The sequence below is a fragment of the Caretta caretta genome, chromosome 28, assembly GCF_965140235.1.
Source record: "Caretta caretta isolate rCarCar2 chromosome 28, rCarCar1.hap1, whole genome shotgun sequence".
Lineage (NCBI taxonomy): Eukaryota > Metazoa > Chordata > Testudines > Cheloniidae > Caretta > Caretta caretta.
Genome location: NC_134233.1, coordinates 7309943 through 7323565, shown reverse-complemented (window position 1 = coordinate 7323565; position 13623 = coordinate 7309943). Strand labels below are relative to the sequence as shown.

Below are 13623 nucleotides of genomic sequence, written 5' to 3'. Positions count from 1 at the left end.
GAGCTGACCTTCTCTGTGAAGACTGATGCAAAAAAAATTGAGTATTTCAGCTTTTTTCCACATCATCTGTCACTAGGTTGCCTTCCCCATTCAGTAAGGGTTCCACACTTTCCCTGACCTTCTTCTTGTTGCTAACATAGCTACACAGAAGTTGACTTTGAAGCTAAACAAAATAATTTGAAATCCAAATCATTAAAATCTATACTGGGTCAGTATTAGGAAAAATTAGGATATTAGGAAAAACTTTTTCACTAGGAGGGTGGTGAAACACTGGAATGCGTTACCTAGGGAGGTGGTAGAATCTCCTTCCTTAGAAGTTTTTAAGGTCAGGCTTGACAAAGCCCTGGCTGGGATGATTTAATTGGGGATGGGTCCTGCTTTGAGCAGGGGGTTGGACGAGATGACCTCCTGAGGTCCCTTCCAACCCTGATATTCTATGATTCTGTGAGTATTCTCCTCTACACTATTTCTCAGGCACATTCCCCCACCCCAACCTGTGGAGTGAGGTTTTACATGAGGACATTTTAGGTGGAAGGGGGTAAGTTACATCAAAGAAGCTTTCCAGGATTAGCCACCATTTCCTATATTACTAACTAAAAGAAAAACAATACAAGTTTTATTTTTCCCGTATAATTCAGTTGATCACATAATTAAATCTCTTCCTCGTTAAAGAGTAACCATGTTTAATTTCATTTTCATTGGTAACAATAAATACTCAATGATTAAAGAATCCTCTCAAAAATGTTAGTTTTCTTTTAATCCCCCTTTCCACCAGTGAACCCTTGAGTACAGTTGTGGTTAGGGATTAGATACAGGCCTTGGATCAGAATCTCTGTAAGATACAAGAGATGAGGTTTCTATTAAAAAAGCTATTTTTCTGCAGCCATCTCACATTCAACACTGATTTCATCTTACACACAGTTATAGCACCCACACATGTTGAGTTCAACAAAAACACCTCTTCTGTTTCCTCCAAATCTACATCCTTATGAGAAAGGACGTATCAACCCCATGGCACTGTCGCAGGATGCATAAAAAGGCAGGGATTTGGGGTGAAGAAATCTGTCCCCTGGGTCAAGACAGGTTGTCGTGAGGTGGTGACCGCATCCAGTGGTGGGTGCAGTGCAGGGTCTAGAGGGACCTGGGACCACCCTACCCCACCAGGTCCTGACCCATGGCCTTGAGGAACCAATACTCCTGTGTCCAGGCTTGATCTCTCACTGCAACAGTCCAGTTCCCTGGGCCACTTCCCACCCTTACTTCCAGCATCAGTAGTCTCCCAGCATCCGGCGTCTCTTCTTGGCCATCCTTGGCAGTCGACTGCGTGTCTGCAGGAGCCTCAGCACGGCTGGCCTCTGCAGCCTGGGGTCGAGCAGCTTCCCAGCAGGAGCCCACAACACAGGTTTGCTCTCCTCCTCAGTCAGCCCGGGCGGAGCTGAACTGCTCCCTTTTATACTCTGTCTCCAGTCGGACCATGCCAAGGAAGGGCGAGGGGGTGTGGCTTCTTCAGTCCACAGGGTGAAGTTAACCCTAGGAGTGCCAGTGCTGGGTAGATACACCTCATCACAGACAGCATTTCCCAAATTTTGGGATTAGCTAGGAGATCTCTTCAGGAGTAACCTCCTGTAGGGACCAGGTCAGAAATGCTTTGGGAACCAAACACCTGGGCATTTTTCAAAGTTCCAAGTCTATCCCTGGATCGTCTGAGACAATATTGACTTAAACAACTGAACTACACTGTGATCATGGGCACTTACTTTCGTCAGTTGCACCGTTTGGGATCTGCTGCTGTTCACCTTTTCAGAGTGGAGATTTAAAAACACGACTATTTCTTTGATAGTATGTCCAATCGCTTGGAGTATTCTCTCTTGTTGACTGAACTGCATTTGAATTTTCTCCATGTCATCATGCAGGGATGAGGGAAAAAACAAACCTAAAGTAAAAAATGATTGTCATTTGTCTGAAATTGACTAATAAATCTGAGCCTCATTCTGTCAAACAAAACCAACATGCAGTTATATGACCAAGGAGCCTTCATGAAAGATACAAAACCCATATCACAGGGAGGTAGAAGACACTTTCATTTTCATTTGAAGGGAAATTCCAGAGTAGGTTACATCTGATGTCTCAGAATCAGGATGAGAGATTCCCCCATGATCCATTGAAACCTGCTTCACTCAGTCTGTCTTATTAATGTTATTTACAAAATTTTCAGAATGGGGGGAAAAAACAGCCAAACTGCCTAGAAGTGGCTTTGCCAATAGACAGAAAATGGGATTTGAAGTGTGGTTGGGATCCAGTTGAAATCCCCTTCCATGCCTGTGACACTTTCATCTCCTGCCAGACTGACTCTGATTTAGGATCAAAGATGTCCAAGCACCATTAACAAGCACAGACAGCTAAGAACATGACCTCACCAGATGCTTTGGGAAGTGAAGGAATATGAAGGGGTGAACTCTGCATGGCTCAGACATGAGGCAACAGTTCTGGGGTGATGGGGAAGGAGGGAATATCTGAGTCACCCCGTCTCCTTCCAGTGTCACAGAGTCTGAAATGACACTTATTTCCCTGACACTGCTCCAGCTCTTTGTTATATTTAAATATATTTTAAGTGAGAAAAACAATCAGCAAAATAACTGCTTTTCAGCTCGATCCAGGGTAATGTGAGAACAACTGGCAATGAGGCAATCTGTCCTCAAAGAGGAACTGGATGACTTTGCACTGGAAGGAAGAGTATAAATGTGAATCTCCAGGTTTGTTTAGACGTGGAAATGTGATGGTGGTTAGGTCAGATCAGGAGGAAATGTGCTAGATAACCCAACCCCCTATCCATGGCCCATGTCTTTACTGCAAGAATAGCTGTCTTTTTCATCAGGAAAGCAAACTCAAGCTAGCTAACTCCATGGAAACCACAGTGATGAGGCCCAGTTAGATTTTACCTCGACGTAGCTGGTTGAAGACACCCCTTATCTCGGATAATGGACATTCCTGGTAGAAAGGACACACACTCCCATGACTCGCAGGACAATGGAGTTGATAGAAAGGACCACAGGATCCACCCCAAAGATGGGCAGGCTTCAAACGTAGGCAATTCACGTTTGAGAGCTGAGGGACTACAGTGTGCAAAAGATGCAAACAGCCTTAATGGTCACTACCTGGGAACTGTCAAAAGTACTAAAGAAAAAAAATCTTCTGACAGCTCTAGAAAAGGTTTTTATGGAGTTTATCTCCTTTACGGATTCTCTGGTGATAGAGAAGGCCTGAGCTCTGAGTGAAGCTTTTTCCACACTCACAGCATTCATAGGGTCGCTCTCCTGTGTGGATTCTGTGATGTGTAATAAGGGTTGAGCTCTGAGAGAAGCTTTTCCCGCACTCGCAGCATTCATAGGGTTTCTCTCCAGTGTGGACTCTCTGATGAGAGATAAGGGAGGAGATGTCAGTGAAACTTTTCCCGCAATCACTGCATTCATAGGGTCTCTCTCCTGTGTGGATCCTCTGATGCGTAGTAAGGTTTGAGCTTCGAGTGAAGCTTTTCCCGCACTCGCAGCATTCGTAGGGTCGCTCTCCCGTGTGGATTCTCTGATGAGAGATAAGGGCTGATCTCTGAGTGAAGCTTTTCCCGCACTCACAGCATTCGTAGGGTCGCTCTCCTGTGTGGATTCTCTGATGAGAGATAAGGGCTGAGCTATGATTGAAGCTTTTCCCGCACTCACCACATTCATAGGGTCTCTCCCCCGTATGGATTCGCTGATGGGTAGAAAGGTCTGAGCTCTGAGTGAAGCTTTTCCCGCACTCACAGCATTCATAGGGTCTGTCTCCTCTGTGTATTCGCTGATGTCGAATAAGGGCTGAGGTATGATTGAAGCTTTTCTCACACTCACAGCATTCATAGGGTTTCTCTTTTGTGTGGATTATCTCATGTCGAATAAGGGCAGAGCGGTAATTGAAGTTTTTCCCACACTCGCTGCATGTATTCTCTCTCTTTTCCCTGAGGATCTTCGCCGGAGATGTAGTTTCCTTGAGGTCCTTGTGAGTTTCCTGACAATTAATGGGTTTATCCACTTTCTTCTCTGACTGGTTTCCCTGCTCTCTCTCTGGTCTGTGGTAACTTTCACCAGCTGTTCCTGGCTCATGGGGGCTGGACACATTCCCTTTGGATCTTTGCAGTAATGCCCCATGCACTTCTACTAGCTCAGCATCTTCCTGGTGGGGATTCTGCTCTTCATTCTCACTCATCACCCCATCACCTGCTAGAATAGAAGGGAAATCTCAGAGTTAGGGATGGAAAGGCAGAGAGAAAACTCAAGAGCTGGAGAGACAGAAAATAAAAATCAGGGACTGAATTCCCCCAAACTCTTCCCCATAGGGGAGAGCGGAGGGGATCAATTCTGTTTCACATCTGGGGCTGGGTTTTAGGGTGGGCTGTATGGGTGGCCCGCCCAAGGGGGTGCTGTGTGCAGGGTTTGGATTCCCACCTGACCTGCTGCCGAGGGGCTCACTGGGCTGACGGAGCCATCACAGCAGGCAGGCGAGCAGCAGCGTGGGGGAGGGGGCGAGACCTGAGCTGCAGGGGGCTGTTGGATGACCAGACGTCGGAACCAGGTGACGGCTCCAGAGTAGGGGTGCCTGTCCCCCCACCCCTCTGCCCTCCATTCATCCCTGGAGTCATCCCTGGCCACTCAGGACTGGGAGTGTCCTCCTGACTGCTCTGTGAGGGGGGTAGCAGGGGCTGATTGATGGCAGGGTGTCCCCCTCCCCACCACCCATGTAACCAATTTCCACTAAGCTGGGGTGATGGGACAGGGGAATCTGTGGGTCTGAACAAGCCTAGCTCAGGCTCCTGACCTGAAGTGCTTTCTTAAAGAGACAGCGCGCTCACTCAGGCACACACTCACACTCCCCTTTACACCCTCCCTTCAACACACACAGCAGAGGTCCCTGCATCCAGGTCACTTCCCTAGCGGGACTGTGCTGAGGCATCAGGAGCTGCTGCTTTCCTGCTCTCCCCGTATGCAGCCCGCAGGGAAAGTGACCTGGATGTAGGAAGCCCTGATGTCGCTCCTTGCTCCCCCCATCTCAGCCCCCTAAGGCGGCGGGGGGCGGAGGAGCAGCAGGCCAGCGGGGGAGAGAGCAGCAATGCTAGCCACTTTGTGCGTCCAGGTCAGCTTCCCCAAGTGGGTGCTGGAGGATGCAAGGGTTAGGGGCAAAGGGGGCACAGTGCAGAGGTTAGGAGCTCAGGAGGGAGGTGAAGTGGGTAGCACTGAAGGGGACACAGTGCAGGGGTTAGGGGCACAGGAGGGGGCAGGTGTTGGGGTGAAGGGGGTATGCACAGTGCAGGGTTTGGGGCGCAGGAGGGGAGTGTGGAGGTTGAGGTGAAAGGGGTATGCACAGGAGGAGCAGGGGTTGGGATGAAGGGGACACAGTGCAGGGGTTAAAGGCACAGGACGGGGCAGATGCTGGGGTGCAGGAGGAGGGGGAGGGGTTGGGGTGAAGGGGGCACAGTGCAGGGGTTAGGGGCATAGGAGGGGGCAGATGCTGGGGTGCAGGAGGGGGGCGGAAGTTAGGAATAAAGGGGGTGTAGGGATTTGGGGTGCAGGAGGGAGAGCAGGCATTTGGGGCAAAGGGGGCACAGTGCAGGGGTTGGGGGGAAGGGAGGGTGGGGATCCTGGGGAGCCCATGGGGGACAGGGGCAATGTGGGGGTGCCACACCCATGGGGGCCAGAGGCACCAAAATGCAAGTTCACCTATGGTGCCATTTTCCCTAAGGCCGGCCCTGTCCACATCCCATCCACATGCTCAGTAGGAAGGGAGGGAGCTCCTGCCAAGGTGTCAGTCATAATCTGTAGGAAGCCAGGAGTAAGACCTGCTGGGGACTATCCTGAGCTCACAGAGGCTTTGGGGGGAATCCCAGCTGTTTCTCTCAGGGACTTACAGTTTCTGGGTTGGTTTCATGTTTCCTCACCTGTGCAAGGACTTCTCAGGATCTCGTTTTCCTCTGAACCATGGAGATCCAGGACCCGTGGCTCTTCCCCTCCTTCCCGCTGGGAGATCACACAGGGTTTGGAAACTGAAAACCCTGCTCAAGGGAAAGAAAACAAGGGAGATCAGGTGAATTCATAGGACATTTGTCATAAAAAAAACCACTCTATTAGTTTAATCCCAGTCCATTTTAAACCAATAAAATTGCAGGGCCAGCTCCCCAGGTGCTCAAAGTTGCAGAACACTCCGCTTATGAGGGATTTAACTATTCCCATCTTTGCTGGGAGCACACACAGCCAGACACTCAATATCAAAGAGGCTCCTAAAACAAAGAGAATGGAACTGCATGTCCCAGAAAGTGAAGACTCCAGACAGAGGGGAAGTCTCCCTTGCACTGCTTCTAACTGACAAAAAGGTCCAGAGACAATGCAAGAGACCTGGGGAAGCTGGGAACACTAAGCATGGGCTGGTGGGGTTCAGTGGAGTAAGGAACAGGAAGGGCAGGGATATCACTGAATGCAGGATCTCAGCAGCATTAGATGTCAGGAAAGCACATACTGCGGAATTAGGGAATCTAGTGAGTCCGGTGTAAAGGGAGGGAGTATAAAAAACAGCGTGTGTGGAGAAAGCTGGCAAATTAGATGGCATAGTTCAGAAGCCACAGACTAATTCTTCTGCCAAAGGAGAAAGTGAAAAATAAGAATCAGGCCATGTAACTTCAGGAGGGACAAATTCGAAGATCCAAAGAGCATGCAGGGAAGAGAGAAACTGTGGCTCTTGCAGGTGGGGATGGAAAAGGAAGAGTCTCCATGTTTCATGGAGCCAATTAGTTCATTTTATCATTCATTTATCATTGTTTTGGTCATCTCATATGTTTTTTTCAAATTGTGTACTAAATAGATTTAAGTTGTAGAGAGAAAGAACTGTGAGCTAAGAGCAACTGAGATGGTGGTAGCTGAATGTGTGTGTGAGGGTGAGATCACCCAGAAATAAGGTGCAGAGGAAGAAAAAAAAGGGACCAAGGACAGAGCCCCGTGGAAAACAAACAGAAAGTTGGAATGGGGGTGAGGCGGATCATTCTAAGGACACTCCAATGCAGCGATTGGAGAAGGAGGAGGTGTAAGGAGAACATTTAAGAAGTTTTGTATCTATACTGGAAATTATGTTTGTAAAGACTGAAACAGGTTATTTTCAACCAGGAGGTAACAAACTTTTCTCTCTCTGTCCAGTCAGATGCATACTGGGCACTGTATGTCTCACAATGGGGGCCTGTTTGTACACTCAGCGAAATGCTAATTGAAGAGATTGTGAAATCTTGAAGAGAGGAAAATTTACAGGGAAAAAATAAAGAGCAGGATCCTGTTACGAGTGAAGACAATGGCATGTGGGGGGACATTTGCGGGTGCAGAGATACACTCTGCATCTTCTGCCATGGAAGCAAACTGACAGCATGACTTGTCTCATGACAGGAGGATCACAGCCAAACCTGGCTGTAAAATGCTGGAGGGACTTTCATAGGTTTTGCTCTATAATATGAAAGGATCTAGTTAGGTAGGTAAGTCTAGATTCTAGAAAGCATGTTATGATTTTACTTGATGTGTAACCATTTGTTTCCAAGACTTCTACTTGCTACCACTTGAATCTCTATCCTTGGTTAAATAAGCTTTCACTTATTTTCACTAGAAATACATGTGAGTGCCATGAGTTAAATGGCGTCGTGATCTGAGGGGTAACTGGTAAGCTGCGATGCAGTGCTTCTTCGGGAGCAGCGAATCTGTCAACATGAGGAGTGTCCAGGGGGCTGGACAGTCCAGGGAGACCTTCGGAGAGCTCAAAGGTTGGAGTGCGTCTATTGCTAACAGCACCTGGGGCATGAAAAGTGAGGTCCAGTGGTGAGAACCATAAGTGGTCAGGCCTACGTGGTCAAGCCAAAATCAGATGCCAGAGTCTGGCTGAAAACACCAGGAAGCATAGAGCAGGGTGACAAGGCAAGGACCAGGAACAAGTCGTGGTCTCTCTCAGCAACAGGTCAGGGATCTGCCTTGCTGCACAGAGGACTTCCCGATTTTCCAGGTTTAAATGGGAAGGTTCCTGGATCAGAGGTCACGGGAAGAGCTGCCAGTCATCTCTCATGCGGGCGGCACTTCCTGCAGTGACTGGTCTCCCAGTATGTGCATTGCCAGCAGCTCTGCCAAGGCTGCCCGGTGGTGGCACAGAACCACCACCCATCTGGGACTCTGCAGACCCATATTCCTGTCCCAGTAATGTTCATGCACCAGACCCGCATCACTCACTCCCAAGGAAGGAACCTCCCACTGTCTCCTATCCAATGATTCAGCACTCCCCCGACTGTCACACCATACCCTTCTCACATTTGGGAAGTTATTATAGCAGACCACCAGTTCTACCATAGCTAAAGTTCAACATTCAATATACATCTGCATAACGATCAGCTATTCTAATTGGTCTAACATCCCCTTTCTTACTAAGAATCTCTTGAAATTTTCTGCTTATCATGGGGATGCTGAGCAGGATTAATGGCCCAAATATGGGGTGCTTCCTGATGAAGAGTTTGCTGAGATACAGCCCTCCCCAAAGCAGCTTTTCACATTATCAGCTGGCTCCTATAACACGGTCTTGCACAAACCTGGGGCTGAAACTATGGTTGTAATTTTCCACCAAGTGATCTCAGTCCCTTGGCATTTATCTCTGCTAGTCCATGGCACCCAATACCTCCTTGGGGAAGCCGTATAGAAAAAGCTAATAAACTGCAGCGGCTGGAATTTCAGATTGGCACGAGAAAAAGGGAAGAGTCAGAGAGCCTGAAAGGTCCATGAAATGCAGCAATACTAAGGGCAAGTCTACCCTAGAGAATTAAGTTGACATAGAACCACCACAGTAACTGAATCGGTTTTACACGTGCGCACTACACTCCTCATGTCGGTGGTGCGCGTTCTCACGAGGAGCGCTTGTACCGATTTAACTGCCAGCATGGGGGATTGTGGGATGGTTTCTAAAGGGCAGCAGCAGTCGACGTAAGCAACACGGCGTCTACATTGACACTGCATTGACCTAACTACATAGACATACGGGCTATGTCTCTCGTGGAGGTGGAGTTATTAAGTCGGTGTAATGGGTAAGTAACATTGGTGGGTACTACATTTTAGCGTAGATGCTTACAGACTTGGGTCAACTGAAGCTACCTTATGTTGACCTAGCTCTGTAGTGGAGACCAGGCCTAAGGCTCTTCTTAACAGCCAGAGGGTTTCCAGCAATGTACCCTCACTGTAATTCATTGGCTCAAGAGAACATGCTGCAGCCTTTGAACCTGAGCTCCACCCATGAGTTTGAGTGAGACCCCAGCACTGATACCTATCAGACAATGTGTGCTGTGCATTTTTCTTGCGTCCTGCAGGAGTTCCTCTTGGAAGTTTTGCCCTCTGATGCCAACATTTCTGAGTTAAGAGGCATATTTTCAAGGGCTCTAAAATCCATGTGCAGACTCTGACCTGGTTTGCTCTTAAAAGCTTTGCCAGTCCAGCTCTGTTGCTTAAGGCTGTGAAAAAGTGCACGCACACACATGTACACCATCCAACATAGCTCTGCTGGCAAAGCTCAATTATAGACACAGCTATAGTGGCAAAAGCGTCCATTTTTTAAAACAGGAAACTAAATGCTCATAAGCTACATTACTGCAGAGTTAAGGTTGCCCAGTGCTGTCTCCTGACTTGCACCATATGGACGGTTACTAAACTTAAATCTCTGCAAACCAGGAAAAGAAAAGTTAATGTAAACGCCACCCCTCCAATGCAACCTTAACTTTGCCCCCAACCCTTAGCCCTGCAGCTGAGAATGGTTCTGTGTGGGTGGTGCAAAGCTTAACAAACTGCCACAGGAATTCAGGTATTCAGCTCAATGCAGCAGTCACGGGAGGAAATTCTATGGTCTGTGTTATAAAGGACGTCAGAGTAAATGACCTAATATCACATCAGCCTTAAAATCCACGAACGTATAATCAATATGAGGAAAGACTAAGAGAACCTGTCAGTGTTTGTGTTATGTTCACAGATGAGAATCCCAACATTTCTCTGTATGCCCTCCAGCTGTGTGCACGGGGTCAGCTGTAGCTGTCACTGGATGAAGGAGGGATTGGTTGGAGCAGCTGGGCAGAGCTGTGGCTGTGCTCTGAAGAGAGGTGCGTGTGAAACTTGGGGGACCAATTCTGCCTCATTTCCGTGCTGAGTGTTGTAGGCTTTGTCAGTAAAGGTGCCCAAGGGTGTGCTTGTGTCATAGGGATTGTCAGCACTGTGATAGCATATGGTCTAGTGATCTGTGAGGGGTAAGTGAAGGCAGTGACTCAAAAGGAAAAGTCAGGTTGAGGGCAAAGGGGTGGTAACACTGTGCAAGTCTCAGATGGTTTGCGTGCAGGAAGTTCAGTGCGGGAGTGCAGGCCAGGGGTAGGAAGCGTCTGTTTGCTATGATAGAGATGAACCCGACTATTATCTTAGCTAAGAGAAGCTGTTAGACTTTCTGCTGTACTGCTCTGTTCCCAGAGCGTTCTGGAACAGGGGAGGGCAGAGCACTAGTGTGTCACTGGCATGGAGCTACTATAAGGTGGGTGCATAACTGGTTGGAAAATCATTCCCAGAGAGTAGTTATCAGTGGTTCAGTGTCCTGCTGGAACGGCATAACGAGTGGGGTTCCGCAAGGATCAGTTCTGGGTCCAGTTCTGTTCAATATCTTCATCAACGATTTAGATAATGGCATAGAGAGTACACTTATAAAGTTTGCGGACAATACCAAACTGGGAGGGGTTCCAAGTGCTTTGGAGGATAGAATTAAAATGATCTGGACAAACTGGAGAAATGATCTGAAGTAAATAGGATGAAATTCAATAAGGACAAATGCAAAGTACTCCACTTAGGAAGGAACAATCAGTTGCACAAATACAAAATGGGAAATGACTGCCTAGGAAGGAGTACTGCGGAAAGGGATCTGAGGATTATAGTGGATCACAAGCTAAATATGAGTCAACAGTGTAACAGTGTTGAAAAAAAAGGAAACATCATTCTGGGATGTATTAGCAGGAGTACTGTAAGCAAGACACGAGAAGTAATTCATCCACTCTACTCCGCACTGATTAGGCCTCAGCTGGAGTACTCTGTCCACTTCTGGGCACCACCTTTCAGGAAAGATGTGGACAACTTTGAGAAAGTCCAGAGAAGAAAAACAAAAATGATGAAAGGTCTAGAAAACATGACCTATGAGGGAAGATTGAAAAAATTGGGGTTGTTTAGTCTGGAGAAGAGAAGACTGAGAGGGGACATGATCACAGTTTTCAAATAAATAAAAGGTTGTTACAAGGAGGAAGACGAAAAATTGTACTTCTTAACCTCTGAGGATAGGACAAGAAGCAATGGGCTTAAATTGCAGCAAGTGCAGTTTAGGTTGGACATTAGGAAAAACTTCCTAACTGTCAGAGTGGTCAAGCACTGGAATAAATTGCCTGGGGAAGTTGTGGAATTTCCATCATAGGGGATTTTTAAGAGCAGGCTGGACAAACACCTCTCAGGCATGGTCTATATAATACCTATTCCTGCCTTGAGTGCAGGTGACTGGACTAGATGACCTCTTGAGGTCCCTTCCATTTCTATGATTCCATGTTGGGATGATGCTGAAACAGGGCAGAGCAGAGGTGGCATTGTGGGGATGGCATGAACGTTAACTTTTCATTTCCCCTTCTAAGAACTGAGGGGACGGGAATTCTTACCCAGTGAGGTCACATTCTCATAGTTCTCCTGCATGACGTCTCTGTAGAGGGCTCTCTGAGCGGGGTCCAGCAGAGCCCACTCTTCCCTGGTGAAATACACAGCCACCTCCTCGAAGGTCACCGGCCCCTGAAAGAGAAAGAGTCCAACAGTCAGTACCTGCTGCCCCAGTCACAACCCCATGATTCATGGGGGAAAGGAGCCAATCAAACAGAAGCTCTGAGAGAGAGACAGTCAGCAGAGTCCTATCCCCATACTGCTGAGAACAGCCATGACGCATCACGGTGAGAGCACAAAGAGAGAGCCACACACCTACTAGTCAGAGGCTGATACAGTCCCATGGTAGGAATCCCAAAACCTTCCTCACTTCCAGCAGCTGGATGCGAGGGGCTGGGGCATCTTCCCTACACCTCCCTGGTGGGTGCCCCCTTTCCATGTCACACCAGCCTCTGGCTCGCAGGTTGAGGGTTCAGCACTGGAAGTCTGGTCAGTTTTCCCAGCCCTGCCCAGGGGGTTGGTTTCTCTATTTCCTGTTTCATAAATTAGGGAATTTTCTCCCCCAACACCCAAGCGTTTGTTCCTAGAATCTAGGCCCAGGTTAAACAAATCCCAGCAGGTTTGTCACACTCTGTCCCCTTCCCTTTCTTCACCCAGGGTAGTCCCTGCTCCCTGCAGACCTCATTCCCCAGAAGTTGCCACCCATTCAGTATTTACTTCCCCTCTCCCTCCAGCAGGAACCCAGCAGGACCCCCCAATAACCCCTACCTGAGCTGGCTCCACAGCAGCCATTTCTCTCCCCTGTCCCGGAGGACGGGATGAGCTGGAGCGAGACGTGGGCGTCATTCTGCAGCCTGGCAGGGCGAGAAGGGCAGTTGTGCAGGTTTCAGAACAGGCTTTACTTCATTTCACACCACAATTCCTCCAGGCTCTTCCCCTGCAGGCAGACATGCTAGTTTCTGCCATGCTGGGAACATGCTCAATCCCCATATTGCTGCACAGACCATGCCCCTGTCCTTCCCTTCACCCCCCGCACCCCAGGACTAAACCCACGGAGACACGTTCAAACCCTCCCAGCAACAGGGGGTGAATTAAACACTGGAAAAGACCAGGACCAAAGGAGCCCCTTAGGGGGGGATTCCCCCTGACGCCGTCCCCAGGGCAGCACTCTCCTGCAGCAGGGGGATCAGAGGGCCGGGGCAGCGGCCAGGCTGGCTGGGAGAAGAGGCTCCCTTCCGGCCTTGACGATGGCAGCAGCCCCGGACACCCGGGGCGGGGGCTGCGCAGAGCCCGGGACCCGGCCCGGCCCCAGGGTCTCTCTCACCTGGAGCCTCCGCTCAGCAGCCGCCGCCAGCAGCAGCGCCCGGGGGGTCTCTCGCCGCAGGAGGCGCCCCCGGCCGGGCCCCCCGCCCCGAGCCCGCTGGGGAAGCGGCAGCGCCCGGGCTCCCAGGGGCTGCCCCCGGCGGGCCCCGGCGCTCTCGGCTCTTTGTTCTCCCCAACTCCCGCCTCCTTCCTCCCGGCCCCCACCGCTCCCGGCGGCCCCGGCCCCTTCCTGTGCCCGTGCCGCGCCCGCCGGGGCTGGGGACTCGCCCCCCGCCCACTCCCCGGACAGCCCCGGGCATGGGGGCGGGACTCTGCACAAGCGGCCCCGCCCCGCCCCCCTGCGCTTTGGCCTCCCCCCGGCTCTGGCTGCCCTCGGGAGGGGCCGGTCCGGCTCCGGGAGAGCACGTGCCCCCCGGGAACGGGACAGGGCTCCGGTGTCCCGGCCAGAGGGGGGAGGGGGCAGACCAGGAGTTCTCAGACTGGGGGTTGCAGCCCCTCGGGGGGGGGGGTTATTACGGGGGGGGGCACAAGCTGCCCAGCTCTGCAGGGGGCAGCA

The 13623-nt window shown here is 50.0% G+C and overlaps 1 protein-coding gene across 5 annotated transcripts; it reads right to left on the bottom strand.

Annotated features, from left to right (window-relative positions):
• Window positions 1-666: 666 nt before the first annotated feature.
• On the bottom strand, window positions 667-13327 carry LOC125629207 (uncharacterized). 5 transcript variants are annotated; one of them, XM_048834592.2, is made up of 7 exons: window positions 13069-13323; window positions 12513-12598; window positions 11750-11876; window positions 5963-6076; window positions 3294-4250; window positions 1758-1933; window positions 667-832 (listed from the first exon to the last, which is right to left on the bottom strand). In XM_048834592.2, exons 2-7 carry the CDS (start codon window positions 12588-12590, stop codon window positions 824-826), a joined length of 1461 nt encoding a protein of 486 aa, XP_048690549.2. In that variant the 5' UTR covers window positions 12591-12598; window positions 13069-13323; the 3' UTR covers window positions 667-823. The 5 variants fall into 5 exon arrangements, 4 of the variants coding, with proteins under 4 accessions (XP_048690549.2, XP_074980219.1, XP_074980218.1 ...); XM_075124118.1 differs by having other exon boundaries at window positions 667-1933; window positions 3294-4247; window positions 13069-13327; XM_075124117.1 differs by having other exon boundaries at window positions 667-1933; window positions 12513-12681; window positions 13069-13321.
• Window positions 13328-13623: the final 296 nt, after the last annotated feature.